This window comes from Podarcis erhardii, assembly GCF_964252035.2.
Source record: "Podarcis erhardii genome assembly, chromosome: 15".
In the NCBI taxonomy this organism is placed as follows: domain Eukaryota; kingdom Metazoa; phylum Chordata; class Lepidosauria; order Squamata; family Lacertidae; genus Podarcis; species Podarcis erhardii.
Genome location: NC_138505.1, coordinates 45,135,192 through 45,162,883, shown reverse-complemented (window position 1 = coordinate 45,162,883; position 27,692 = coordinate 45,135,192). Strand labels below are relative to the sequence as shown.

Genomic DNA, 27,692 nt, shown 5'->3' with positions numbered 1-27,692 from the left:
CAAAAGTCTTTTTAAACAGTTTTTTCAATTCATTATATATCATTTCCCAATAATTCCTAATCTTTTTGCATCTTGCAGGATGGCTTTTTTTCTAAAAAGAAAAAAGAAGAACAAGATCTATCCCTCATATGAGGACGAGGCCCCTGCCCTACTGCCGGCATTGGCAAAGCCTTCAACATCAGCCACAGAGGGCAGGAGGAGAAATCAAAAGATCTACCCCTCATATGAGGAAGAGGCCCCTGCCCTACTGCCGGCATTGGCAAAGCCTTCAACATCAGCCACAGAGGGCAGGAGGAGAAATCAAAAGATCTACCCCTCATATGAGGAAGAGGCCCCTGCCCTACTGCCGGCATTGGCAAAGCCTACCCCATCAGCGGCAGAGGCCAGACCGGCAGAGGCCAGACCCCTAGTCTTGCCAGGGCTGGTGAAGCAAGACCCAAGCCAGCAGCGGCCCTCAAAAAAGAAGAGCCTTGAGGACTCTGGGCCAGCGTTCCCAGGTGAGTAGGCAGAACCAGATCCCTCTTGGGTTGTTCCCCTTGGTCTTAGACCTGGTGTTTACCTCTACGGATGTTGGTGATCTGACACTAACTAAAAGCGAAACAAAAGAAGTGCCATGGTCAGATCACTTCCTGGTGCAACTGGACTTCTCCGCGACCCTTCCCCTCTGCAGGGAGGTGGGACCGATTCGGATGGTCCGCCCCTGCTACTTAATGGATCCAACTGGTTTCCAGAGAGCGGTAGGGGATGTTTTATCCCAAGTTGGTGGCCTCTCGGCTGATTCCCTGGTGGCCCGTTGGAATGCGGAGTTAACCAGGGCTATTGACTGTCTGGCTCCGAAGCGCCCTCTCTGATTGCAGAGCCTGGACAGCCCCGTGGTTTTCCCCAGAGCTGAGGGCGAATCGTTGAGACGGCTAGAGCGCCGGTGGCGGAAAACTCACTCTGAATCAGACTGGACACGGGCTAGAGCTCAACGTCGAGCCTACCAAGTGGCAATGCAGAAAACAGCAGCGGGAGACTTTTTCAGGTGGTTCACAATCTATCAGAACCACTTGCACCACCAGGGCCTGGTAGGGACCCCAAGATCTCCTGCAGTGCTTTTGCAAAGTTTTTTGCAGATAAAGTCGCTCAGATTCAGAAGGAGGTAGACTCCACCGTGGGAGCAGGGACAGGGCGGGAGAGTAGCACTGTCTAGTTCTGTCTAGTGCTGTTACATGGGATCAATTCCAATCTGTTACCTCCGAGGATGTGGACAGGCTGCTTGGACAAGTGAAACCAACCACCTGTCTCCTTGATCCTTGCCCATCCTGGCTGATAAAAACGAGCCGGGAAAGGCTGGGCGATGGGCTCTGCGGGGTAGTGAATGCTTCTCTCTGTGAGGCAGCCTTCCCAGACCCACTGAAAGAGGCGGTCATTAAACCACTTCTTAAAAAAACTTTTTTAGACCCAGCCAATTTGGCCAACTATCGCCCAGTCTCAAATTTACCATTCTTGGGCAAGGTGGTTAAGCGGGTGGTTGCCGAACATCTCCAAGCATGCCTGGAGGATACAGACCATTTGGATCCCTTCCAATCGGGATTCAGGCCTCACCATGGGACTGAAACTGCCTTGGTCGCACTGGTTGATGATCTCCGGCAGGCTAGGGACAAAGGTGAGAGCTGTTTCCTAGTTCTGCTGGATCTCTCAGCGGCCTTTGACACCATCGACCATAACATCCTTCTGGACCGTCTAGAGGGGCTGGGAGCTGGGGGCACTGTTATACGGTGCTTCCGCTCCTTTCTCCTGGGCCGTGCCCAGAAATTGGTGTTGGGGAATGAGCGTTCAGACCCCTGGGCTCTCACGTGTGGGGTGCCTCAGGGTTCCGTCCTCTCCCCCATGCTTTTTAATATCTATATGAAGCCACTGGGAGAGATCATCAGGGGGTTTGGGCTGGGTGTTCATCAGTATGCAGATGACACCCAGCTTTACCTCGCCTTTAAATCAGAACCAGTGAAGGCGGTGAAGGTCCTGTGTGAGTGCCTGGAGGCGGTTGGAGGATGGATGGTGGCTAACAGATTGAGGTTGAATCCTGACAAGACTGAAGTCCTGTTTTTGGGGGACAGGGGGCTGGCGGGTGTGGGGGATTCCCTGGTCCTGAATGGGGTAACTGTGCCCCTGCGCAGCCTGGGAGTCACTTTGGACTCACAGCTGTCCATGGAGGCACAGGTTACTTCTGTATCCATAGCAGCTGTCTACCAACTCCACCTGGTATGCAGGATGAGACCCTCCCTGCCTGCAGACTGTCTCACCAGAGTGGTGCATGCTCTAGTTATCTCCCGCTTGGACTACTGCAACGCACTCTACGTGGGGCTACGTTTGACGGTGACCCAGAAACTGCCATTAATCCAGAATGCGGCAGCTAGACTGGTGACTGGGAGCGGCCGCCGGGACCAAATAACACTGGTTCTGAGAGATCTGCATTGGCTCCCAGTACGTTTCCGAGCACAATTCAAAGTGTTAAAGCCCTAAACGTCCTCGGTCCAGTATACCTGAAGGAGCCTCTCCACCCCCATCATTCAGCCAGGACACTGAGATCCAGCACCGAGGGCCTTCTGGCGGTTCCCTCATTGCGAGAAGTAAGGTTACAGGGAACCAGACAGAGGGCCTTCTCGGTAGTGGCGCCCACCCTGTGGAATACCCTCCCTTCAGATGTGAAGGAAATAAGTAGCTACCCTATCTTTAAAAGACATCTGAAGGCAGCCCTGTTTAGGGAAGTTTTTAACATTTAACGCTGTATTGTTTTTAATACTTGATTGGCAGCCGCCCAGAGTGGCTGGGGAAACTCAGCCAGATGGGCGGAGTATAAATAATAAATTATTATTATTATGATACAAGGTCAGGGTCTCTCTTGGTTTCCTTGATGTCTGGGTGGAAGTCCCCCCCCCATCCCACCCCTCCTTGTTCAGAGGCGTGTAACATGGAGCAGGGACTTCCGGGTGGCTGCCCCTGTTCTGCATTGTTGGGGGTTGGACTGGGTGACCCCGCAGGTCCCCTCAGACGCTACAGTTCTATGATCCCTGTTCAGATATGGCATGCACCCGCTCATTGCAACAGGCGAGAAGCCACCTGAGAAAGAACTTGCCGTCTTTTCTCATGTATAAGACGAGGTTTTTTACCCCCCAAATCAAGTGTCAAATTGGGGCTCCTCTTCTACAGGGGGAGTGCTGAGGGGGGACGGGCGCTTGATTGTAGCCGCCAGGAAGAGATTCCCAGCTATGATTTCTTTGCTGTGGAAAGGGCTGTTGTCAACTGGCAGACGATAGGTGACTTGGTGGTTGATGCCTGCCTGCAATTGTGCAATTTGATTAATGGCTCCCTCCCCCCCAAAAAAGCTCAACCACTCTGGGCAACCCCTCCCCAAAAAAGCTTAGCAAGTCTTGGCAATCTGCCCCCGTTTTCTAAATTTTGAGTGCCCAGAAATAGGGGGCGTCTTATACATGGGGGCGTGTTATACATGGAAAAACACGGTACCTTTCCCTCTCATCCGCCTCATTTACTCACCTCTCTCTCTCTCTCTCTCTCTCTTTCTTTCTGAAGAACTCTCTGATGAAAACTTAGAGTACTTGTTGGTGGGTAAGAAAATGCTGGGAGGAAGAACCGTCAGAGAAGCTTTGGAGATGATGGATGAAAGGGAGATTTTGGAGACCATCCTCCAACACCTCCAGCCACCTCCCCAGGTGTGTGTGATGCAGGGTGGATTTGATTGAAATCAAATCGATTTAAAGCATCTTTTTACATTCTTGCTTGTATAATCTTAATATTTACAACCAGATGAAGGTTTCATTTTGGGAATAATAAATTTCCAGAGTAGTTTTTACTACTGATTTGGTTATACTGTTAGGAATGCATAGACACATAATTATGAAATTATTGTGGGGTATAATAAGTTAACTGCGTACAGACGCTTCAGGTTACATACGCTTCAGGTTACAGACTCCGCTAACCCAGAAATAGTACCTCGGGTTAAGAACTGCCATCGGCTCAGGGGCGAGAGGGGAAAAGCCGGGTGGATTTCAGAGAGCCCCCAAAGATCGTGGGAAGCAGCACTTCCTCAGCGGAGGAAGGAGAGGAGATGCAGGGGTTGGAGGAGGCAAGGCGGTGCCAGGACACCTTGCCTGAGCAAAGCGGGGAGGAGGGGGGTCCCCCATTACCCAAGCCTTCCTTGCGCAGTAGGTTTCCGCGCAGAGAGGGGAGGCGCAGACTGGGCGCCAAGAAATTACTCTGCTGGGGAAGGTTGAAGGGCCGCCCACTCTCAGATTCTGCCCGTGAATGAGCAAGACATGGAATAGAGGTGCTCTGCATTCTGAAGGTTTTGATCACTAAGAAGAAAGCTGGAAAACCGACTCTTGAGCCATATTTCCTGATTGCTGTCAAGCAACCAACCGGTACCTCTAACAGTGGTGCTTCATGTTAAGAACAGTTTCAGGTTAAGAACGGACCTCCGGAAAGAATTACGTTCTTAACCTGAGCTACCACTGTATATTTGGACAACTTTTCTGCTGTACCTTATTGGAAGAAAAATAACCATTTTCTTAATTAGAATTTAAACAATTTATTTAACTAAAACAATAACATTATAGCATATATATCCATGTTTGTTAACTGATGTGGTTAACTTTTTTTAAAAAAATTCTTAGAATGAATTTTAGCATATATGAAAAACTTAAAATAAATCCTTACTTCCCAGTGAATAGCCGTTGGACTATAATGCAACTTAAAAAGAAAATATATTTTGGAAGATTTTTCCTCCAAAAGCATTTTATTTTAGAAATCCAAATTAATTTTTTAAAAAATGTGATTTAAATCAAAGAAATCCATTTTTAAAAAAGGGGGTCATTGATTTTTAGCCACCCTGGTCTGATGTTGCGCAGCGTGAACCAGGATTCCCCAACCTGGTGCCCTCTAAATGTTCTGGACCATATGCTGCCTGGGGCTGGTGGGAGCATGTAGAAGGGGAACTGCCATGAACTATCACAGGCAAAGGCAAACCCAGCCCTCCAGCTGTTTTGGGACTACAGCTCCCATCATCCCTAGCAAACAGGACCAGCGGGTCAGGGGTGATGGGCATTGGAGTCCCCAAACAGCTGGAGGGCCGTGTTTGCCTCCGCCTGAACTATTGGGAGCCCAGCTTGGAGGAAGGTCCTATTTGCAGATGCAAGAGACGACTTTCTCCTGGTGGGGCTTGAAAAGAGGACCAGGCAAATTTGGGGAAGCAGAGAAGGCGATCAGTGCAGCATCTGTAGACCGGAAGAAGAACCAATCCATGAACTTGATTTGGTGGGATGACTTGGACCCCAGGAAATGTTGCATGTTTTTTTCTTTAACTTTTGCAACTGATCGTTCCCGATATCTTGGAACGTTTGAGAATCCGATATTGTGCAGTAAAAGTTTTTGTGACTGTATTGTGCCTGATATGGCCAATATTTCCTCTTCGCTCTCAAGAGCAGTTAATTTGCCAGGCCTGGGCATTTGGCAGAGCAGGCAAGCAAATACTTTCTGCAACAGAAAATTTAATAAATAATCATACTGGGAGTGGTATTGTCTGTTTGTTATTATGGTATGTATTTTTGAGTTTTTATATTGTAAACCGGCCAGTGATCTTCGGATGAAGGGCAGTACAGAAATTTAATAAATAATAGTAATAGCCACAATGCCTAGATTCTGTTTGTTCATGGCAAGAAACAAAGTGCTTTAAATGAATGGTGTGTCTCCCAGTCCAGAGGATTTATTGAATCTTCTTTGGAGTGTTACTTTAAAAAAGAAGAAGAATTGATTGCAATAGATTTTACTCCAAATGATTTTTGCAAGAAGTCTATTTCTAGGCATGTGGGGTTTTTTTAGAGAAGACAAGTGGCAGATAGATGGCAACTGTTCTCTAGACAAGAAACATGACACTTTTCTTCATTTTATTCCCAGCAGAAGACATCCAAGCCTGGACACAACAAGGTAAGTCCTTGTCGCGAATTCCTCGCGGCACTTTTAGCGGAATGCTCAGAGTCCCAGGTTCTTTAGTGCAGTATTTATTATTGTGAGCTCAATATATATACAAATATCTACAGAAGCAGTTCATCTAATCAGACAGAGTACCTGCACCTTGAGGCAAAAGAAGACTCCACACTCATCTACACCACTCCACCACTATTGGACAGGCTTCCCTTTTAAACCGGTGACAGCCAATCACATTACTGCTGCGTCATTCTGACCCAGCACTTCCACAGAGAGTATTGGATCTGTAGCCTTATTGGAGTTCACTGATTGGGTCTGCGTTGCTCCGGGACAGGAGGAAGGAAGCCAAATGACACCAAGGTTGATTCAAAGAAGAAAGAGTTTATTCTGCTCTCCGGATAGCAGAAGGTACTTGCGTGATCAAGTCCACAGCAAGTCCAAAGGAATTTTAGGTGGTTCACCGGGGAGTCCCCCGGTGTCTTCCGACACCGGTACGTTCTCCTGGTCAGTGTTATCAGCAAGCCAGATGTCTCTCGCACATGGACAGCTTGAGCGCATCCCACGCCTCACTTGCTGTCACCTTATCAGCTACGTAGACTAGCTGGCTGTCGTCCATTCCAAGGATGATCATAGCCAAGGCTTTCTCATCCTTTTCATCCTCCTCAGGGGGCTGCGGTGGATCTTCCACCACTTTCCACAGGCCCTCACGCTTGAGGAAGTGTTGCATGCGGACTGACCAGATGCTGTAGTTCATGGCCGTCAGCTTCTCCAGCAGCACGCCAGCTCTGGACTGCTCCATTGCTGCAGCTCCCCTCCAGCACCCACGGCTAGATAACAGCCACCTGTACTCATGCGCAGCAGAAGTGTGCTGGGCCCATAACCCTGTCACGAATTCCTCGCAGCGCTTTTAGCAGAAAGCTCAGAGTCCTAGGTTCTTTAGTGCAGTATTTATTATTGTGAGCTAAATATATATACAAATATCTACAAAAGCAGTTCATCTAATCAGACAGAGTACCTGCGCCTTGAGGCAAAAGAAGACTCCACACTCATCTACACCACTCCACCACTATTGGACAGGCTTCCCTTTTAAACCGGTGACAGCCAACCACATTACTGTGGAGGGAGGCTGGGGACACCTGTAAGAGGCTGCAGGTGCAGGTATTAGTCCTCTAAAAAAGTGGGAAGAGCCTAGGGTCAGCGTATCTAGGACAAAAGTGTGTCATGAGAATGAAAGATGAGGCTGCTGGGTTAGACCAGCATCCTTATCTCACAGTGGCCAACCAGATGCCCATGGGAAACTGGAAAGCAGAATTCGAACACAGAGCACTCTCCCCTTCCTGTGGTTTCCAGCAACTGGTATTCAGAAGCATTCCTGCCTCCAACAGTGGAGGCAGAGCAATTAGGACATGCTGAACTTGTCAACTTTCAAATTCCCCAAATGAGGAGTACTAAAGAGTTGTAATAGGGACGCGGGTGGTGCTGTGGGTTAAACCACTGTGCCGTTTGGGCTTGCCGATTGGAAGGTCGGCGGTTCGAATCCCTGCGATGGGGTGAGCTCCCGTTGTTCGGCCCACCTAGCAGTTCAAAAGCACATAGTGCAAGTAAATAAAATAATAATAATAATAATAATAATAATAATAATAATAATAATAATAATAATTTATTTATATCCCACCCTCCCCAGCTGAAGCCAGTACTGCTCCGGCTGGAAGGTAAACGGCATTTCCGTGTGCTGCTCTGGTTTCGCCAGAAGCGGCTTAGTCATGCTGGCCACATGACCTGGAAAAACTGTCTGTGGAAGCGGACAAATGCCGGCTGCCTCGGCCTTAAAGCGAGATGAGCTTTAAGCCCAGAGTCGTTTGCGACTGGACTTAATTGTCAGGGGTCCCTTTACCTTTACCTTTAAAGAGTTGTAACGTGACTTGGGAATTCAGAAGATGTGTAAAATTGCATACAAATCATTAAAACAATTGCCTAGTACTTGCAATCTATTATTATTATTTAGTATTACCCGACATTTTCAGACGGTAAAATTGAATTTTTTTGGTTTTCCAAAAGCAGTTGATGTAGCTGGTGGGGTCTCCTCCCTGTGACTCACCCAAACCTTCCCCAACCCTTAGAACGCCCTCTATAGATACTATGGACTCAAGCTGCGGGATTCCAGGAGCGCAGAGACAGTCCACCAGTACCTGCACTTACTCCTGAGGTTGCCTCTCGAAGAGGAAGCAGACAGAGAGGTGAGTGAATGTGTGGGATGTCAGGGGGGAGGAGAGCCAGCGGGACTGGGACTGCGCTCACACGGAGACTGTCCTGGAAGAGCCTCCTCCTTCTGAACCCTCTTGATTCAAGCGCCTCCCCAGGCTGCTCCCCAGTGTCCCACCACCACAATCCAGGGTCCCCCACTCTTACTCATCCAGCCAGTCCCTGACATTACCCCACCAGCCCTCTGTCCTGATTTCCGGATTGGTCTCTGCTCATGACCTTCCTCCCTCCAAAGATTTTGTACCCACCCACTCACCCCCTCAAAGCCTCTTACAGGAGCAACTGCTTTTCAGCATTCAACATATCTGGGCAGATTTGTTTAGTTTTGGGTTAGATCAGAGCAGCCAGCAAGTGGCCCTCAATGCCTTTCTTGGCAGCCCTCAGCAAGCTTGGAGGCACCCCTACACACCTGTAGGCCTTGCACTGCCTTCCCAAAGCTGGGTAAGGAGGTGCTGGGCTTGGGGAAGGAGGCAGGTGTGATCTGTCAGGGTCCTAGGGTCCTCAGTTAGCTCTTTCCCACCTTTGGCAAGAAGGTGGGAAGGCTCTAGGTCCCGCCAGAGCCTCGTGCCTCCTTCCCAAAACCCAGCGCCTCACCTGCCTACCTTTGGGAAGGCAGCATGCGGGCCGGGGCGTGTGTGTCAAATTTTGGCCTTGCTCCCCTCTCCCACACGACAAGTCAGTGTGCGGCCCACAGGTTCTGTGCTGAACTACTCTTGTGGCCCACTTGGTATGAGAAACTGGAGCACCCTGGTTTAGATGGTGCATATTCCTGCTCTGGCGCCTTTGGGTGAGCGGTGGATTACAAATACTTCCAGGGAATAAATGATGCATTTTAATGTAGTTGAGTATTTAATGAAGCCAAGAACTGTATCACAAGATTTGAAAATGTCAGAATGCAAGGCATCCTTGCGTTGCAAGCTGCACGAGTCTGGGAGGTGTGGTCTGGTCAGTTCACATCAGAATCCACAGAAATATCGTTCTTCAAACCACCCCTATTATTATCCGGGATGAAAGGATCTCTTCAAATTGGTTCTCTAAGTGTCTCATTTCTCCATTCTTAAATTTGGTTCCCCACATTTCACAGGAATCTGCTTACAGAATCACATTTATCCTCCATCCCTCATGATCAGCTTAGCTTAATGGTTGCCATCAATTTCATTTTAATTGATTTTATTTAATTTTTATAATGAAATGTTTTTAGAATGTTGTACTATTTAATTGTTGTTAGCCGCCCTGAGCCCAGCTTTGGCTGGGGAGGGCGGGATATAAATAAAATTTATTATTATTATTATCACTAATTGCAATCAAGAAAATGACATGTTTGACGTGCCTCATTCTCCCTAGGGAATTTCTGAGGCTATCGGTGTGGCTTCAAGCACCCATATTTCACAGGTGCTGATGGCAGTGCGGGACTTCGGCCACGCAGCCATTGCAAGGAATACTGAGACGTCTGAGGTAAGGGTGTGAAGTGAGGAAGGAGCGTAGCAAGAGTGTAGGTCAGCCATCCCCAGCCTGGTGCCCCTTCCCCATCCGTGTGTTTTGAATTGGAACTCCCATCAGCCCCTGACAGCATGGCCAATGGTTAGACGAAGATCCTGGCGGATTGGATCCTTAGCGGCTCTTTACATCCACACCAAAGCATGTTGGAAAAGAACGAATCCTGCCCCATTTCCAAACATGCTCTTTTTCAAGGGATGGGATCCTTACCATTCCAAAAAGGCAATTGGATCTGCTCTCAGTATGGAAGCCAGACAGCTTCCTCTGTGGGTATGTCTCAGTCATCCTTCTGAAGTGGGCTCCAGCAGTCCTGTCTCTGTGGCTCCAGATCCTAGATCTGATCTGATCCCTTGGCTCAGTCAGTCAGTCAAACAAACAGATTCGTTAGAAACCATTGGTCACCCCCCAAAGTACACTGACCCCTGTTTTTAGGTTGGTTGTCAGATGGTTGGTTGGCATTTCTTCAATAGTGGAAGCTAATGGGGACCCCCAAGGGTCATCTAGTCCAACCCCCTCCAATGCAGGAATCTTAAGCATCCCTGGGAGATGGCCATCCAACCTCCAACGAAGGAGAGTCCACAACCTCCCAAGGGAGAGTGTTCTGCTGTCAGAAAGCTTTGAATGAAGAACCTCTTAGAGTTTGGAAGAGGGGACACCTCTCCAACTGAGGGGAGGGAGCAGAACCCAAGAGAGAAGGCAGGCGGCAGGCTGGGAGAGGCAGAGAGAAAGAGGGGAGAGGTTTCAGCTGCACCCCCTGCCCAATTTGCTCTCGTGCAAGGGTTCTTTTGCCTTACGGGAGTGCCTGCTGGCCCCATTCAACTATGTTCTAGAGTAGACCCACTGAATTTAATGAAGATGACGAGGCCCATTCATTTCAACAGGTCTACTTGAAGCAAAGCATAGTTGAGTGTCGCTCTCTGTGTTCACCTCCATATATTTGTCAATTAAGCGAATTATTACAAAGGCATGTGAGGAGAATCAGAACTTACAGGGTTAAACAGTTCTGTGTGACGTCTCACATTCTGAGGCGTGGTTATGTTCACATACGGGAATCTTTCTTTGTGTGTGAGTTTCCTTTCATTTTTGGCTGAGAGGCGAAAGGATGTCTGCTCTTTCGCCGGGCTGATTTATGATGTTTTTCTACTCATTAAAAGACTGTTGGAGTTTAGCAAGAAGCCTGCATTCAGTCTGATTTATTATCCACACACAAGGCAACAGTTTCTGCCCCTGCAAAACTCTGCTAAGGACTATGCTAAGAGAGCTAAGGGAGCTCAAGTTTTCTATCGGCACAGACGTCCATCGGCGCAGCAGAAGTGTACTGGGCGCCATCTTATCTCACAAGGCATAGTAACTGTGTGCGGATCTAACAGTTCCATAACCTGAGGGGGCCTTGGGGTCATGTGCCCCCGACTCTCCAATTCTCCAACCCAGCTGGAAGGAGATCAGATCCTTTTCCTTCCACTTTCAGTTAACTTCCCTCAAGCTTCCCTCAAGGGAGCAGGAGCCGATGAGTCCAAGGCTCATTCACACAATAATAAACCATAGTTTATCACAGAGGTAACCAAAATGGTGCCCTTCAGATGCTACAGACTGCAACTCCCATCCCTCCTGACCTCTGGCCATGCTGGCTGAGGCTGATGGGAGCTAGAGGCCAACCTATGTTGATGCCCTCTGGTTTATTGTTACATCTGAACGCAGCCCTGAACTCTCTTGTGCTCTGCCATCCAAGAGAAATGAAACCCAGGAGTGTGGTACCTCTGGATTTTTGCTGTGAGTTGGTAAATGACCAAGGAAATTTCCCAACCCTCACTATGGAGAAGATGAGCAGATCCACCTGGTTCATTTTAATTTTTAAAAAGCAGCTCCCATGGAAAAGAGCACCAGTGGTCAGTCTACCCTACACTGTCCTGCACTTTCTCCCTGGTTGACTGACCGAACCCAAAGAGAACACCTTCATGGTTCCTCATCATCCTGGGGGAAAAGTGACCAGTGGGGTGTCACAGGGTTCTGTCCTGGCCCGTTGTTGTTCCACTTTTTTAAAAATAAAAGACTTGGATGAAGGAATTGAGGGGATGCTCATCAAATTTGCAGATGACACCAAACTGGGAAGGGTAGCCAATGCCACAGAAGACAGAATCGGGATTCAAGATAACCTTAACAGATTGGAGAACTGGGCCCAAACTAACAAAATGAAATTCAATAGGGTCAAATGTCAGGCTCTATATTTAGGCAGGAAGAACCCGATGCACATATATAGGGTGGGGGAGCCCTGGCTTGCCAGCAGTTTGAGTTTCCTGGAGGAAAAAAAATACAAAATTTGTAAGTCTGCACAACAAGTTGTTGTTGCTTAGTCGTTTAGTCGTGTCCGACTCTTCGTGACCCCCTGGACCAGAGCACGCCAGGCACTCCTGTCTTCCACTGCCTCCCGCAGCTTGGTCAAACTCATGCTGGTAGCTTCAAGAACGCTGTCCAGCCATCTCGTCCTCTGTTGTCCCCTTCTCCTTGTGCCCTCCACCTTTCGCACAACAACTTACTGACTACTAATATTTTCCCAGCTGCTAAAAGGTCCCAACTAAATGGTGATTTGTCTCCAATTGCACTTAAGGTTCCCAAACTCACTTTCCCCATCCTTTCCCTCCAGAATACTAGCGAGACGAATGCCAGTATCACCGTCATCCTTTGCTGTGGTCAAATGGCATCCGGGGCACGGCAGGATGACCTCCCCCTTTTTATAGACCTCATCACAGAGGAGCTCCTCTTCCAATTCCAGAACAGCAGGAAGGTATGGCTCTGATTATCACACGGACTCCTGTTGTTTGTTCTCTCAGCTATACCATACTTTTCCGTGTATAAGACGAGGGTTTTTATTATTATTATTAAAAAATGATGTTTAAAAATGAGGGTCATCTTATACACAGAGAGTGCATTGGGGGGACGTGGGTTTGGTTGCCGCTGCAAGCCGGAGATAGTCAACAGCTATTGTGTGCGTTATTGGTGGCTGCAGCAAGGGGTGGTGTTGATTGGCTGTCGCTGCGGAAATTGGGAAGGCGATTGGCGGTTTCTGCCGGCGAGGGACAGACAATAGGTGGGTTTTGCGACATGTGTGAGTGGCAGCATAGGTTCAGCGGGTGAGCAATTTTTGGAATCCCCTCCCCCAAATAGCTGAACAACTGTGGGTAATCCTACCCCCGAAAAGCTCAGCAACTCTGGGCAATCCTTCCCCCATTTTCTTAATTTGGAGTCCCCCAAAATAGGGGGTGTCTTATACTCGAAAAAATATGGTATATTCTGCCTTTCTCCTGTCATACGTCTCCAGGAGGTGTGCAACCATTTCCCCCGTGGTCACCATCCAGGCACTGAGCAGACCTCCTGAGCTCCATCAAGGTCCTTGCACCACATGCCTTCAGACTGTGCCCTAGGGCAGGGTTTTTGGCTTCATCCACCGAAGGGTTGTAGACTGGGGTGTATACTGGCTCCACACTTAGGACCAGATGGGGCATTACAGCGGTACCTTGGTTCTCAAACTTAATCCATTCTGAAACCAAAGCGTTCCAAACCAAGGCATGCTTTCCCATAGAAAGTAATGCAAAATGGATTAATCTGTTCCAGACTTTTTTTAAAGAAACCCTAAAACAGCAATTTAACATGAATTTAACTATCTAACAAGACCACTTCTGGGTTAGGGTTAATTTTTGGATTGGTATCTGAAGAAGTGTGCATGCACACGAAAGCTCATACCTAGAACTAACTTAGTTGGTCTTTAAGGTGCTACTGGAAGGAATTTTTTGGTTTTGGATTGGGTTAGTGTTAGGGTAAGGATTAGAATTAGGATTAGGGTCAGTGTGGCTTTATGTTTCCTTGTGATTTTGATTCAAACTCAATTTTATAAAATCCCTTCTCCTTTCAGAATGAGGCTTTGAAGAAGAGCTTTATGAAGGCAGCAACTCTAACAACCAAGGCGCTTGTGCAATCGAATGTGGGATATGTCACCTTCCCCCACAAAGACGAGCTCACCTTCTGCATCACAGTGAGTAAAAAGAAAAAGAAAAAAAGAGGGGGAATCTCCTGGGGTTTCTTTTCAGAGCGTTTTTTCTTAAAAATAGCTGTGTAGGTCTAGCTCTGGGTTGCATGTTCTGATCATCTGGCCCCAAACCATTTCTGGGTGGTCACGTTCTGCTCCAACTCAAGTTTCCAAACCCACTTGAAAGGCAGCCCTACATTGTGGCAACCTCAGTAGGATGTCACCAGTGCCTAAGTAAAAGAGGCTAGGTTCTCCCAGGAGGAGAGGGCTGTCAATGGCTCCCAGCCATGATTGCTATGTTCTACCTCCACAGAGGAAGGAAGCAATGTTTCTGAATATAGTTGCTGGAAGCCACAGGCGGGGAGAGGGCTCTTGGGCTCATGGTCTGCTCCCTGGTTTCTCACAGACGTCTGGTTGGCCACTGTGAGAATGCTGTGAGGATGCTGGACTAGATGGGCCCTTGGCCTGGTCCAGAAGGCTGATCTTATGCTGTTCTTATGCGGTAGAGCTCTGCCCAGGAGAAAAAGGGATCTTATTCCCAGATCCAGGAAGCCCACTCTCCTCCCCTAGGAGGACCCACTTGCCAATTGCAAAGAAGTTGTCAAGTGGGCTGGATAGAGAGCACAACTCAGGGCTTGGTGTGGTGGTGGCAGGGATGGCGCCTCCAGTTCCCTGACATGCTGTGTGCTTCCCCACCACAGGAGGTCATCAAAGAGGAGCCAATGGCATCACTCACCATCTTACAGCCCGCAATGGAAACGATCATTCGCATGACGTAAGTACGGCCAGACACAGTACATATTTCTTCACCAGGTTTATGGACTGCTGGGTGCTGATCCTTTCCTCTCCCCTTCTTTCTCTTTTCAGTGCCTTGAGACCACGCATGGACCCCCTGCTCCGGTCTCAGCTGCTACAAAAAACCACCAGGAAGGTCTTCCAATTGCCATCATTGCAGGTTACGAAGGTCAAAGCCGGGAGCTCCGTGCCGGCAACACAGAGTCAGGTGACTGGACCTTCTGCTTCTGGAGGAAAATGGGGTTGCCAGGTTAAAGGATTTGAGGGCAAAGAGTCTGAGCCGTGTAAGCTGCAAAGAATGCTGCCCGAGACACTTGACCCATCACAATGATGTAACAGCCAGAGACTTGGGGTGTATATTTTTGATTTTAATCCTGTTTCCATATTTATTGCATTTCACCTTTGGCTAGAATGCATCCACGAATGATTCCTGCATGCCTGCATTTTGTGACTCTCATGCCTCCCTCCTACGCTGCATTTATTTTTATTTGTTTGCTTGTTTGTTTATATGCTGCCCATCTGACTGGGTTACTCTAGCCACTCTGGGCGGCTTCCAACAAATTAAAACACAGCCAGACATCAAATATTTAAAACTTCCCTATGCAGGGCTGCCTTCAGATGTCTTCAGATGGAAGTATAATGATGTATCTCTCTGACATCTGATAGGAGGGTGTTCCACGGGGTGGGCCCCACCACCAAGAAGGCCCTCTGCCTTGGAACACCCCAAGGAAGTTGAGCCCAGTGTGGAGTCCTGTATCTTTATATCGCATGACCTGTAACCTTATATACATCAAGAAACGTTTGATGTTTATGACTCTTTGTGTGCCTTGCTTGAACCCCTGCATAAGCTTTGTTACGAATTTGGACTAGAAGGCTCCAGAGCATATGGGATTTCCATGGGGGTCTTCAGCTTCTAACTGCTTTTGCTTCTCTCCTTCCAGGACTGTTATCACGAAACTATCGACATCTGGCTCAACATGCTCACCAGCTTGCTGTCGGAGGCCCCCTCTCTGGAGACGCTGCAGAAGATATTAGTGGTAAGGGAGTCCCCAAGGTGTCAGAGCAGGGGGAAGCAGCAGCTCCCATGCCGGAGGACAGACCCTCTTGAAATGATTGCACGGGGGGCATCTGTGGCCAACTCGCTGGTTGTGGGTGCTGATGGTCAAGTGGGCCTCTGTTCTGCTAGCAATGCTTGTGCAAGGCACACAAGATATGTCCTCTGCTGATGGCCTGTGGGGAAGGGCCGTGGCTCGGGGCAGAGCATCTGTCTTGCATGCCCAAGGTCCCCGGTTCAGTCCTCAGCACTCCAGGTGGGGCTGTGAAAAGGCTCTCTGTCTGAAAGGCCAAAGGGCCAACTGCCAGTCCTCATTACCTGTGGATCAATGGCTGGGCTTGGTCTAAGGATGCTTCCTGCATTCCATTGCTATGGCTGTGGTGAGGTGTATGTTGTATTGTTGTAATTATCACACACACAAACACACCAATGACAGATTGCAGGGCAGTTCACAACATAAAAATACAAAATCAGAACAGAAAATGCATGATAAAGCAAAAGCAACCCAAGAGCCAATTAATATCTAATTCTACTAAGCTGCCTCGAGTCCCTGTCTGGGAAAAAGGTGGGCTATTATTATTATTATTAATAATAATAATAAACAAATTGCAGCAAACTTTCTCCTTTACAAAACAACCCCCTTTTGCAATTTGTCCCCTCTATGAAGCTTTGTGAATTTGCAAACCTGGATTAAGGGTTGTCCTTCCATGTGATGACGATGATTTCTCTCCCGCAGCACACAAATGGCTGGATTGACTCCACAAAAATCAGTGAGAGGCAAAGAGCAGTCAAGACCACCAACGTACTCCTGAAATATGTCTCCGAGCATTTGGACTTTGATGTGAGTGACCAAGGCTTAATGCTGCAATTTCAAATCGTATTGCGTTGGAAAGTTCAGGTGTGAACTAGATGAAAGCTGTATGGCATGGCCATTCCAGGGGAAGGTGCCAGCCAGTGCTATTTTTCTAGAAAAAGAGGTGCCAGGACTCACCATGAACTCACCACCCTTGTTCTCTTATAATGGCAATAGTGCCCACCTGAGAGGTGCCAGTGTTAGCTTTTTGCAGTATAGTAGCACTGCAGAGAGCTTGCTGGGGAGACAATGCATAAAAAGGGACTCAAAAATAACTTAAACAAGATTTTAATAACAAAAACAAAAACTCCTTATACACTAAATACACCAACAACAAACCAGACCCAACCACCAGCCCATCCCCCAGGGTAATGGGAAAGCTAGGTGCTGCTCCTTATATACTACACCCAAATGCTGACACAGCTTAATCAATACAACTCAGCACCTGCTATGTTTCACAGCTGTAAAGCTGGGTCTCGTTATTTTGCTCTGGCCCCTTAAAGACATACACAACTGAGACCTGGGAGAGGAGACGGTGGAAGAAGATTGGAAGAAATTTAAGATTTGCCTACAAAAATATTGTAAATTGTATGAATGTTAAGAAGGATGCTAGAGTATAAACAACTTGGCACCATTGAGTTCAAGGAAGGGAATTATGAAGATAAGATAAATTTAAGAAATGATAAAAATTTTGGAATATGTTGGTTATATCTAAACTTTTTAAGATTCGAATAAAATGATAGTTAAAATTAGAGGTATAACATTGAAAATTAGTTATGAAGACTAAAAACAAGGGGACAAATTTGCTGAATAAAATTATAACTAAGAACGCAGGAGCGGGAGATGTGAGGGAGTCCAAAGCAGTGAAAAGATCTATGTTAAGAGATGTGATATTGTATTGTTTTATTGGAATTGTGATTTACAAAAAATTGTTAATAAAAAATATATTTTTTTAAAAAAAAGACATACACAACTGGTGGAACAATGATGAACCTTTACATTTAAAGAAACCATTCAACATTTCCCCTGCGGTTCATCATTGTGGAACAAAAACATAAAGCATATTTTGTACATGTCTTTCATGTGTAACCTTTGGAAGTGCTTTAGTAAAAATGTCTGCAATTTGATTGTCACCTGGAACATATTGAAATACAATCATTTCATCAGCAATTAGTTTCTTTACAAACTGTAAACGTAACCTTAAGACTCTAGTGTGCTGCGTATTGGTCTCTGAAAACAGGATAGCGAGTCCACTCTGGGAATCAAGGTAAACTCTTACTAGTAGTGTTACTTTCATCTGTAGGTCTGCAAATACTTGCAGATACCATTCCACATCACAAGTGGCCTGAACGCATGCACATAATTCACTCTCTGTTGTGGAGAGACAAATAATGGTTTGTGTCTGGGACTTCCATTCAAATGGACAACCTTTATAACAAAACACCATACCAGACACACCCCTGCAATTATTTTGTTCCACTGCATGAGATGCATCGCAGAAAATTTCAAAACCTTTGTCAATACATGATGTAAACTGCAACCTAGAATGTTTGGTATGTTTAAAGTACATTAAAACTCTCTTAAGAGCAGAGAAACATTGCGTAGTGGGCTTTTCCACAAATTTTGCCAGAAAGTGAAAAGCATAAGTTATATCTGGTCTTGAGATTCTTTGAATGAAATTTAGCTTGCCTATAGCAGAACGATACAAAGTTTTGTTAGGAAATGGCTTATCTTCACCTGTAAAGGTGAAACCACATACCATAGGCGTTTCCTTCCCATTTGCATTTTCTTAAACCCATTTTGAATCAATAAGTCTCATTTCTGGGGTTTGTGGTACAAGAGACCAGGTGTTATGCTCTTTTAAAGAAGCTATCTCAGAGTTGATAGCTTTATACCAATTTACTTGGTGCTTAGGTAAATTCTGAACATCATCGTAGCTTTTTGGCTCAAAAACCGCCTTATTGGCATACACAGTATTTAAAAGTTCATCTGCAAAACGTTGTGGCTTCTGTCTCTTTCTATCTGAACGTCTCAGTCCGGAAGGAGAGTCAGACTCCTCAGACTTAATGGGACTAAGTAAACTACTAGTTTCAGGTTGTAAATCATCATTGTCAGACTGAAGAGGTGCCTGTAGGCTAAGATCACGGTCAGAAAACTCAAGAGAATCTAACCTCCCCTCGGGTGCCTGTGACTTTAAATCATCAAACAAATTATCAGATTCAACAGGCTTTTTGTCTTGTTCCATTAATTCAGAAGCACCATTTCCTGCTGCTGCTGCTGCTGCTTCCTCTTCTTCCTCAGTATCATTTATACCGTTAGTATCTTGGAAAACAGCAACGCCATTCCAATTTACAGTTTGTATCATGCTTCTGGTAATATGAAATTTGCCAGTTGCTGGTATGTAAATTCTGTACGCCCCCTTCTGGTAGCCCATTAATTTTCTCAGAACACTACACTCACCCAATTTCTGCTTAGCGGGATAATGCATAATTACATCTGAATCCCAAATGCGTAGGTATTTCAGATTAGGGCGTTTTTTAAACAGCTTCTCATAGGGGGTGACATCTAAACCAGAATGATAACTGCAATTTCTAACGTAACAAAAGGCATTGAGCGCTTCAGCCCAAAAGACTTTGGGCAGATTAGCATCGTACAGATAAGTTTTAACCCCTGCCTGCAGGTCATGCTGCACAACTTCAACAAGCCCATTTTGCCAGGGACTTCAGGGGCAAGATAACTCGTGAGTAGGCCCCTGTGCCTCAGAAGAAAATTCCCCGCCCCGGTCAGAAAACAGATACTTAATTTGTTTGTTAAAATGCATTTTTTACCCAGTTGCAAAAAGCTCTGTATTTCTCAAATGCTTGGGACTTCTCAGCTATTGCATAAGTCCAACAATATCTACTATACTGGTCTATCAGGGTAAGCCAGTACTTAGAACCTCCTAATGATGGTGGGAGTGGCCCAACTAAATCACAATGTACATGCTCAAATGGCTCAGTTATTTTCCTATCTGAGCACCTACCCTTGCGTGCAACCTTAATCTTATTCTTGCAACAGGATAGACATTGCATAAAGAATTTACATGGTTTTAAGTTTAGGCCATTAACAATATTCTTTGTCTTAATCACATCAGCAAAATTCAGGTGTCCCAGAATTCTGTGTGCTTCATGGACACACCCGGAATGTGGCCTTACACTCCTCAACCCCTGGCTTGACTGTGCTGCTCTGCAATTTATAGGCGATTGGGAGTAGGTGTGAAAATACAGTCTATATAATCAGAGTCCCGGGCATACAATAGACATTTGTTCCCATTGAAAAACTCACACATTGACTTTAAGAAACGCACAGTTATGCCTTGACGAGCAAAACTTCTTACTGACAATAAATTGTCCACTGACGGGCAGTAAATGCAGTTCGCTATCGTAATGTTTAAAGAGTCAAGTTTAATAGTACCCCTGCCAAGCGACTGCAAGACTTGTGAATTGGCTAAATGTACATTACCAATTTCCTCTTCGAAAGAAATAAACAAGCTTCGATTGTTGCAAATGTGCTGAGATGCTCCTGAGTCCACAATAAAAAACTTCCACTTGGCACCTTTAATTCTTTTACGATCTGTAGTCCGAGCATGAAAAGCTCGCGGCTCGTTTCTGTCTTTACGGTACAATGTCGGCTGCTGGGCTGATGACTGTGACTGACGAACAGAAACAGACTTGGGAGTACTTTGCTTTCTTTTGGATCTGCAGTCCTTTGCAAAATGTCCCTGCTTATTGCAGAACCAACAACGCTTTGCAGCTTTAAATGCAGTCGTATCAACACAAGTTTGCATATGGCGTTCCTCATTGTTTCTGGAAATAGGAGTGCTTATGGCACAAGCCTCCCTTCTATCCAACTCGCCCATTAATCGTGCCGTTATTTTTTTTAAATAATTTTTTATTAAGATTTTAAAGGTTACAAAAAAATAAGAAAAAATACAGTCAAAAAAGAAAATAAGAATAAAAAAATACATATATCAAAATACAGAAAAAAGAAAGATAAAAAACAAAGGTAAAAAGAAAAAAAAGAAAAAAAGCAAATCAAACCTTTAACTCGCTTAGTTGCAATCACTTATTTCCTTGACTTCCTCGTGCCTCCCATTTTTGTATTCTAATTCTGTTAGATATTCTAGCAAATCCTTCCAACCTTGTTTTTATCCTAATAGTTTATCTTAACATACTATACTTCCCCTCTTTATATTTTAATTCATATAAATATTTCAACACATCCTTGATCTTAATTTTATCCTCATATCTTATCTTAATATACTGTAATTTTCCATTCTTTCCTTCACCAAGTTATCATCCACTTTAACTTTGTTTAATCTTATTTCCCATTAAAACTTATATATCTGTACTTATTCTTAAGACATTTCCCCTAAGGTCAAAGAAAAAATTCAATTCCGCGATTTTCCCATCTCTCATTTTAAAAAAAACAAATTTATATTATATATACTTTAGATTCCCAATTTTCTTTCACCAAATCCCCTCCCCGGTTTCAGCCCCTCAATAGTTCCATTAATCTCAGAAAACCATCAGCCCGGAGATCTTAAATCCGAGGCTCTTAAGTCTGTCCCCTCTGCCAGTCTTTTTGATAGTCTTTAATGTTGAAAATCAGATCTTGGGGAAGCCCCAACCCAACAGTCATCATATTACTTCCTGCCAAACTTCCATAGTTAAAAGTAGGGCCTATAAAGTATTCCAAATCTTGTTTCACACTCTTTTCAAATCCAAAGGCCCCCAAAGCTCCAATCTTCCAATCTCCACCTGGCTCGGATTTATATTCCAAAGGTCATTTGATCTCCACATAGGGTGATCTCTCCATCTTTCATCTTCCAGGCCAAACCAGGCTTCCATCTCCAAATATTTACTTCTCCTAGTTGTCATCATGTAGGGCCTCAAGTAGTAATCCACTATTGGCCTCTGTAGGGTTACGGCTCCCCCTTTCCTCACTTTGCTCACAACAAGATTCTCCTTTTCAAATTTTTCAATTTGTTCAGTTGAAAGAGGTTCCTGTGCTTGGTTCTTGTCCACTTCTTTGCCAAAATCTACTTTTGTTTCCAAGATTACCACGTTAGTAGCCATAACATTTATCTGGTCTTGCAGCTTTCCCAAGAGATAAAATGTCCTGTTCAGTTCACACTCGATTTCCTTCCTAACAGCCATACTTAAATAGTCCAAGGTCAAAAACTAGTTTCTCAAGGCTTTTATCTTTAGCTGCATCCTTACGACAATAACCCAAAGCTCCCTCTAGAGGGATTCAAATTCTTTTTCACTCCTTCCAGCACAGACCCAAAGGTCCCATACATTGAATTATAACAGTTCCTTTCTTCCTTTTAAACATAAAGTTGTAACAAAAACAGGCAGTAGAAACAAAGTCCTTCTTTTGTATCCTAACAGCTAACTTGACAGCTGTCAAATCACTGTCAACGGGCTCACACAGACCACTCCCGGGTCTGGGGATGTGGCACTTCAATTTCACGGATTTTAACCTTCTCCTGCAGGTTCCCCTGCTTTCAAAAAAGATATTGATGATAGTTTCAATCAATGGAATTTAGGTCCTTTACACAAAACTCTCCACGACCTTAGTTAACTGGTTCTTTGCTTCAGTTTATTTACAGAAAGGGGAGGCGGACTTCCTGTTTGGACCTTCCCTGATCGGTACCAATTATTTTTTTTTTAAAAAAAAACTTTAAATACTTTAGAATTCCAATTTCCGTTCTACTCACGGATTGTTGTTTAAAATCCATTTGTCCACAAGAAAAAGTCAGCGCGCTCTGGCAACGGCTACGCGGCTTCACTCCGTAAAAATAGCGGTCGATTCAAAACACCGCGCTGCTCACCCCACGTCACTTCGGAACCCCCGAAAAGGGGTTTCCCTGTGGGTAGGGGAGCGCTCCTGGTGTCAACCAAATCCCACGTTCCCAGGCTTCATCCACCTGGGATTTCTAAAGGGTCTCCGCCTTCGCCGCGGCGGTACGACCCGAATTCCACGGAGCGGGTTCCTCTCAGTCAGAGGAATGCTGCCATTGTCGATGGCGCTAACCCGGAAGTCCACTAATCATGCCGTTACCCCTTCCACGGTTAATTGTGCTGGTGGAACGGCAGATATCTGGCTAGCTACACCATCAAAGTCCTCATTAAGGGAAGAAAGAATGATAAAAACATACTGAATATAAGGTATCTCCATGTCCCTTCGAATTAATTCGCAGTGTATTGCCTCCAGACGTCTCAAGTGTGCTGCCAAATCACTACCAGGCTGCAACTTGGTCTGGTACAGCTGCTTGAAAAACGTCAATGCAGACACTGACTCTTTTCTAATATGCACTGCTGCAAGACTGTCCCACATTTCTTTGGCAGTTTTCTTATTTCTTATATAGACTACTTGCTGGTCACTGACTGCCAAATTAATTATTGCCCTGGCTTTTGCATCTCCTTTCGACCAAGCATTAGTTACAGGGTCAGGAGGGTCATCAGTTACATAGGTCCATACTTCTCTAGAGGTCAAAAGCGCCTCCACCCGAAAAGACCATAAACTATAGTTCTCATCTGTTAGCTGTGGGAACACCAGAGCCTTCTCAGCTTCTGGAACCCGGTCAACCATTCTGGAACTCTTCCAGACCCACAGAAACTACACTAGCAGGAGAAGGAGTTTTCAAAGCTTTCTCAGAGTCCAAAATAAGGCAGTCATCCACTCAGCAGCTGGGCCCATAACCAAAGATGTTAGCTATTTGCAGTATAGTAGCACTGCAGAGAGCTTGCTGGGGAGACCATGCATTAAAAAAGGACTCAAAAATAACTTAAACAAGGTTTTAATAACAAAAACAAAAACACTAAATACATCAACAACAAACCAGACCCAACCACCAACCAATCCCCCAGGGTAATGGGAGAGCTAGGTGCTGCTCCTTATATACTACACCCAAATGCTGACACAGCCATTCAACATTCAACCATTCAACATTCAACCATTCAACAGCCAGAACTGAGTTCCAGTGAGTTCTGGCTGGGGAAAAAGCCCTGGGGCAAGCCTAGGGTGGGCCACCTAAGCACAGCTCTCTTGCCCTGTGCCCCTCTGCCACCTTTGCCGACTGAGAGCCAGTGTGGTGTAGTGGTTAAGAGTGGTAGTCTCCTAATCTGGGGAACCGGGTTCACGTCTCCGCTCCTCCACATGCAGCTGCTGGGTGACCTTGGGCCAGTCACACTTCTTTGAAGTCTCTCAGCCCCAGTCACCTCACAGAGTGTTTGTTGTGGGGGAGGAAGGGAAAGGAGAATGTTAGCCGCTTTGAGACTCCTTAAAGGGAGAGAAAGGCGGGATATCAAATCCAAACTCTTGGGGACTTTCGGGTTAGCGCCATCGGTAATGGCGGAATCCTTCTGACTAGGAGGATCTGCCTCGAGGAAATCGGGTCTGTACCGCTACGGCGAAGTGGAGACCCTTCAAAAATCACAGGCGGGAGAAGCCTGTGAGCGTGGGATTCGGCGGGCACCTTTTGGGCCCCCCCAATTCGCAGGGAATACCGATTACGGTTCCGGAGCGAAGCAGGGTGAGCGGCACGGTGCTGTGAATCAACTGCTTTTTCCTTGGAGCGAAGCCGCACAGCCGTTACCGGAGAGCGCTGACTTCTTCCTGTGACAATTCGACCTCAAAAGCAACTACCCGTGAATAGGAAAAATTGGAAGTATAAAAGGACGAAAAAGACTTAATTTGGCACCGATGCGGGGAGGTTTAAACAGGAAGTCCGCCTTCCGCTTTTGTAAATAGATCAAAGCAAAGAGACTACAAGCTAAAGTTTTGGAAATCCGACTGGAAAGGATTAATTTCCTAACACAAAAAGTATCAACCCCCCCCCCAGGAAGCAGGGGAAGGAGGGGGGAGTTTTGGACTATATATACCTGCAAGAGAGAGGGAAAGAAGTTAAAATCCACCGCTCAAAACTTGGGAACGGGCTGCCAATAGACAAAGACTGTTGTGCTTTGAACTGCGTATTAACTGTGAATAGACGACTTGCTGACAGCTAGCTCAGCAAGAGAGATACATTGTGGTTAGTTGTCCTCTTCTGCTCTTAAAAAGGAGGGAAAGTAACTGGAAAGTAACAAAAAATTGGAAGTGTTTATTTTTTTTATTTGAGTTTAAAAGGTGTCATTTTGGACTATTGCAACTGTTTCCACCTAGAGGAAGTTTCTGAAATCGATACTAGGGGAATTTTCCACTTGCAAAGAGAAACTGTGTAGTGTTATGGCACATGGGAAAGAAAAAGTAGACTCGTCATTCCCAGACAAAACAACAAGGTCTGGGAAGATTTGGCAGTGAAGACCATCAGCCGTTGGTCTCCCTACCCCATCTGCGACTGTACCAACACAATCTAAGCCTAGTGGAATGTCATCAGAAGATGTTTTAGCGATTGCACTGGCCAAGATTAATGAATCTTTGGAGCAACTTAATAAGAGGGTCGAAGAGACAAATAAGACGGTTGAAGAGACAAAGATGACAGTGGACGAGGCAAAAGTGAAGGTAGACGCAGCAACCACTAAAATTGACTTAAATACAGAAAGCTTAAATAGCTTGGGACAAAAGGTGAACACTAATACAGAATCTATTCAGAAATTGTTGCAGGAATCTACTTTGATCCGACAGACTGCAGATGAAGCCAAGGAAAAAGCTGCTGCTGTGGAATTTAAGATAACACAATTGGAAACAGAGAAAGTCCCAGATCTACAGAGGCAAATTGAGGACCATAAATTGACACTTTCTATGATTGAACTTAAGGAAAAACAGACGAATTTAAGGATTAGAGCTGTACCTGAATTAGAGAAGGGCAGTTTGATAGAATTTGCAGAGTTCTGGAAGTTGGATTTGAAACAAGAAGAATTCAAAATCGTGAGGGCCTTCAGACTTGGAAGAGGAGGAAACAAGAATAAAATAAGGGACTGTCTGATTACTCTCCGATCTAAAGAAGAGAGAGATAAAATTTTGGGTCTGCACTTTCAGAATTCTTTGACAATTCTGCAGTCAAGAGTGGAAATCTTTAAAGATATACCGAAACATCTGTAATGGTTATAAGGGGTTACTTGTGCGTAAGTTGCCGTCACTTTTGGCTAGATTGCCTGGCTAACCATGCTTTTGGCTGAAAGCCCTCACTCCGTGGCCGTTCAGTCGCTTGCAGAATCCGTCAGTGGGCGTTTCTTGAACCTCTTCCAGCATAAGAGCTGTTTGACGCCAAGTCTCCGCCTATCTCCCTGCGTGGGACTCTTCTGTGCAAGGAAGGAGTGGGCAGAGGCGTGCCCGTGCTCTCTCCACTGGTCTCAGATGAAGGGTCCCGGAGACCTCTCTCTGAATCCTCCATCTCCCTCCCTTCTCTACTGGTGTTACGTTGAATTCCTTCCCTCCTGCTGGTCCCCTCTCCTGCATCGCTTTGGAGCCCAGCCTCCACCTCACGCTCCAATGTCAGGTCCCTGACAACATCTTTTGGATCCTAGGTCCAACTTTGGAGATTTGGTTGCCCTGTTGAGAAGGAACAAAATCATCTTCAGGTGGGAATTTCCCCAAGGCCTATTCTTTAGCTTTAAAGGAAGAAAGATAAAGATAAGATCAGTGGAGGAAAAAGATAAGTTTTGGGGAAACCATGGAGAAGATCTGCAGAAAGAACTTGGAAAAGAGCCAGGAGTTTTGGACAGAAGTTCACCAAAAAGAGGGAAATCAACACCACTGACAGAAATAGATAAAGTACTAAGTGCTGTTGGAGGAGAAGCAGAGTAACTACATCATGGCACTGCAAGTATTAAGCTGGAATGTGAATGGACTCAACTCCCCGGAAAAAAGGCGAGAGTCTTTCATTTATTAAAAAAAGAACAATTGGATTTGATTTGTCTACAAGAAACACATGTGATAAGGCTACACAGGAAGATATTGAGCAATAAAAGATTGGGACATGAATTTATTTCATCAGACAAAGTTAAGAAAAGAGGAGTAATACTTTATGCAAAATGAAATTGATGAATCAGGAAATAGAATGGAAGATCAAACAGATGAGACCGAAGACATTTGAATCGGCAAATAAATGTGGGAAACTGCTGGCTTGGCAAATGAAAAAAAGACAAAAACTTAATACTATTACTAATTTGGAAGTGGAGGGAAAGAATATACAGAATCCAGTGGAGATCAGGAAGTGCTTTCAGAGGTATTTAAACATCTATAAACACAGGAGACTCAGAAAGAAATGGACATTGATCGATTTTTGAAAATAAATGGATTACAAAAAATCTCTCAAGAAAATAAGCTAATGTTGAATTATAAAATAACAGAACAGGAGGTAGAAGGAGCCATTCAGAACATGCAATTGGGCAAATCCCCAGGGCTGGATGGTTTCACTTCAAGATATTATAGATCCTTGAAAGAATGGCTAGTACAGCCTTTAAAGGAAGTTTGCAATGAAATACTGGAAGGGAAAAAGGCACCAGAGTCGTGGAAGGAAGCTTATATTACACTTATACCGAAAACAGAGTCTGAGAAGACACAGCTTAAGAACTACCGCCCCATATCTTTGCTCAATATGGATTACAAAATTTTTGCTGATATTATGGCTAAAAGACTAAAAAAAGGTACTAGTAGAAGAAATCCATAAAGATCAAGTGGGCTTTCTCCCGGGGAGACACTTGTCTGACAATACGAGGAATATAATTAACATTTTAGAAAAATTACAAGTGAATATTAACACCAAAGCAGTTTTGATATTTGTGGACGCGGAGAAAGCCTTTGACAATATTTCTTGGAGTTTCATGAAGAAAAATTTACAGGGAATGGGGGTAGGTCAAGGTTTTGAAAATGGTATAGGTGCAATCTATTCAGAACAAAAAGCTAAATTAATTGTAAACAATGTAGTCACAGAGGAGTTTAAGATTGAGAAAGGAACACAACAAGGTTGCCCAATCTCTCCATTGCTTTTTATATCGGTCCTGGAGGTTCTGCTTAATATGATTAGAAAGGACCAATTGATTAAAGGTATACAAGTCAGAGCTAAACAGTACAAATTGAAAGCATTTGCTGATGATTTGGTATTGACACTACAGGAGCCAGAATCTAGTACCAAAAGAGTATTGGAATTGATTCAAGAATTTGGTCATGTTAATAATAATAATAATAATAATAATAATAATAATAATAATAATTTATTATTTATACCCCGCCCATCTGGC

General features: G+C 45.2%; 1 protein-coding gene across 1 annotated transcript in view; it reads left to right on the top strand.

Annotated features, from left to right (window-relative positions):
• Nucleotides 1-345: 345 nt before the first annotated feature.
• LOC309329781 (maestro heat-like repeat family member 5) overlaps nucleotides 346-27,692 on the top strand; it is a gene marked incomplete at its 3' end in the record, with an annotated part of 32,937 nt that continues 5,590 nt past the window's right edge. The window contains exons 1-9 of the mRNA XM_081840792.1: nucleotides 346-497; nucleotides 3,574-3,713; nucleotides 5,953-5,982; nucleotides 8,103-8,219; nucleotides 9,589-9,699; nucleotides 12,383-12,523; nucleotides 13,649-13,768; nucleotides 15,499-15,594; nucleotides 16,348-16,452. Of these exons, the coding sequence (XP_081696918.1) occupies nucleotides 3,618-3,713; nucleotides 5,953-5,982; nucleotides 8,103-8,219; nucleotides 9,589-9,699; nucleotides 12,383-12,523; nucleotides 13,649-13,768; nucleotides 15,499-15,594; nucleotides 16,348-16,452 (816 nt within the window). The 5' untranslated portion in view covers nucleotides 346-497; nucleotides 3,574-3,617. The remainder of the gene's footprint in view (nucleotides 498-3,573; nucleotides 3,714-5,952; nucleotides 5,983-8,102; nucleotides 8,220-9,588; nucleotides 9,700-12,382; nucleotides 12,524-13,648; nucleotides 13,769-15,498; nucleotides 15,595-16,347; nucleotides 16,453-27,692) is intronic.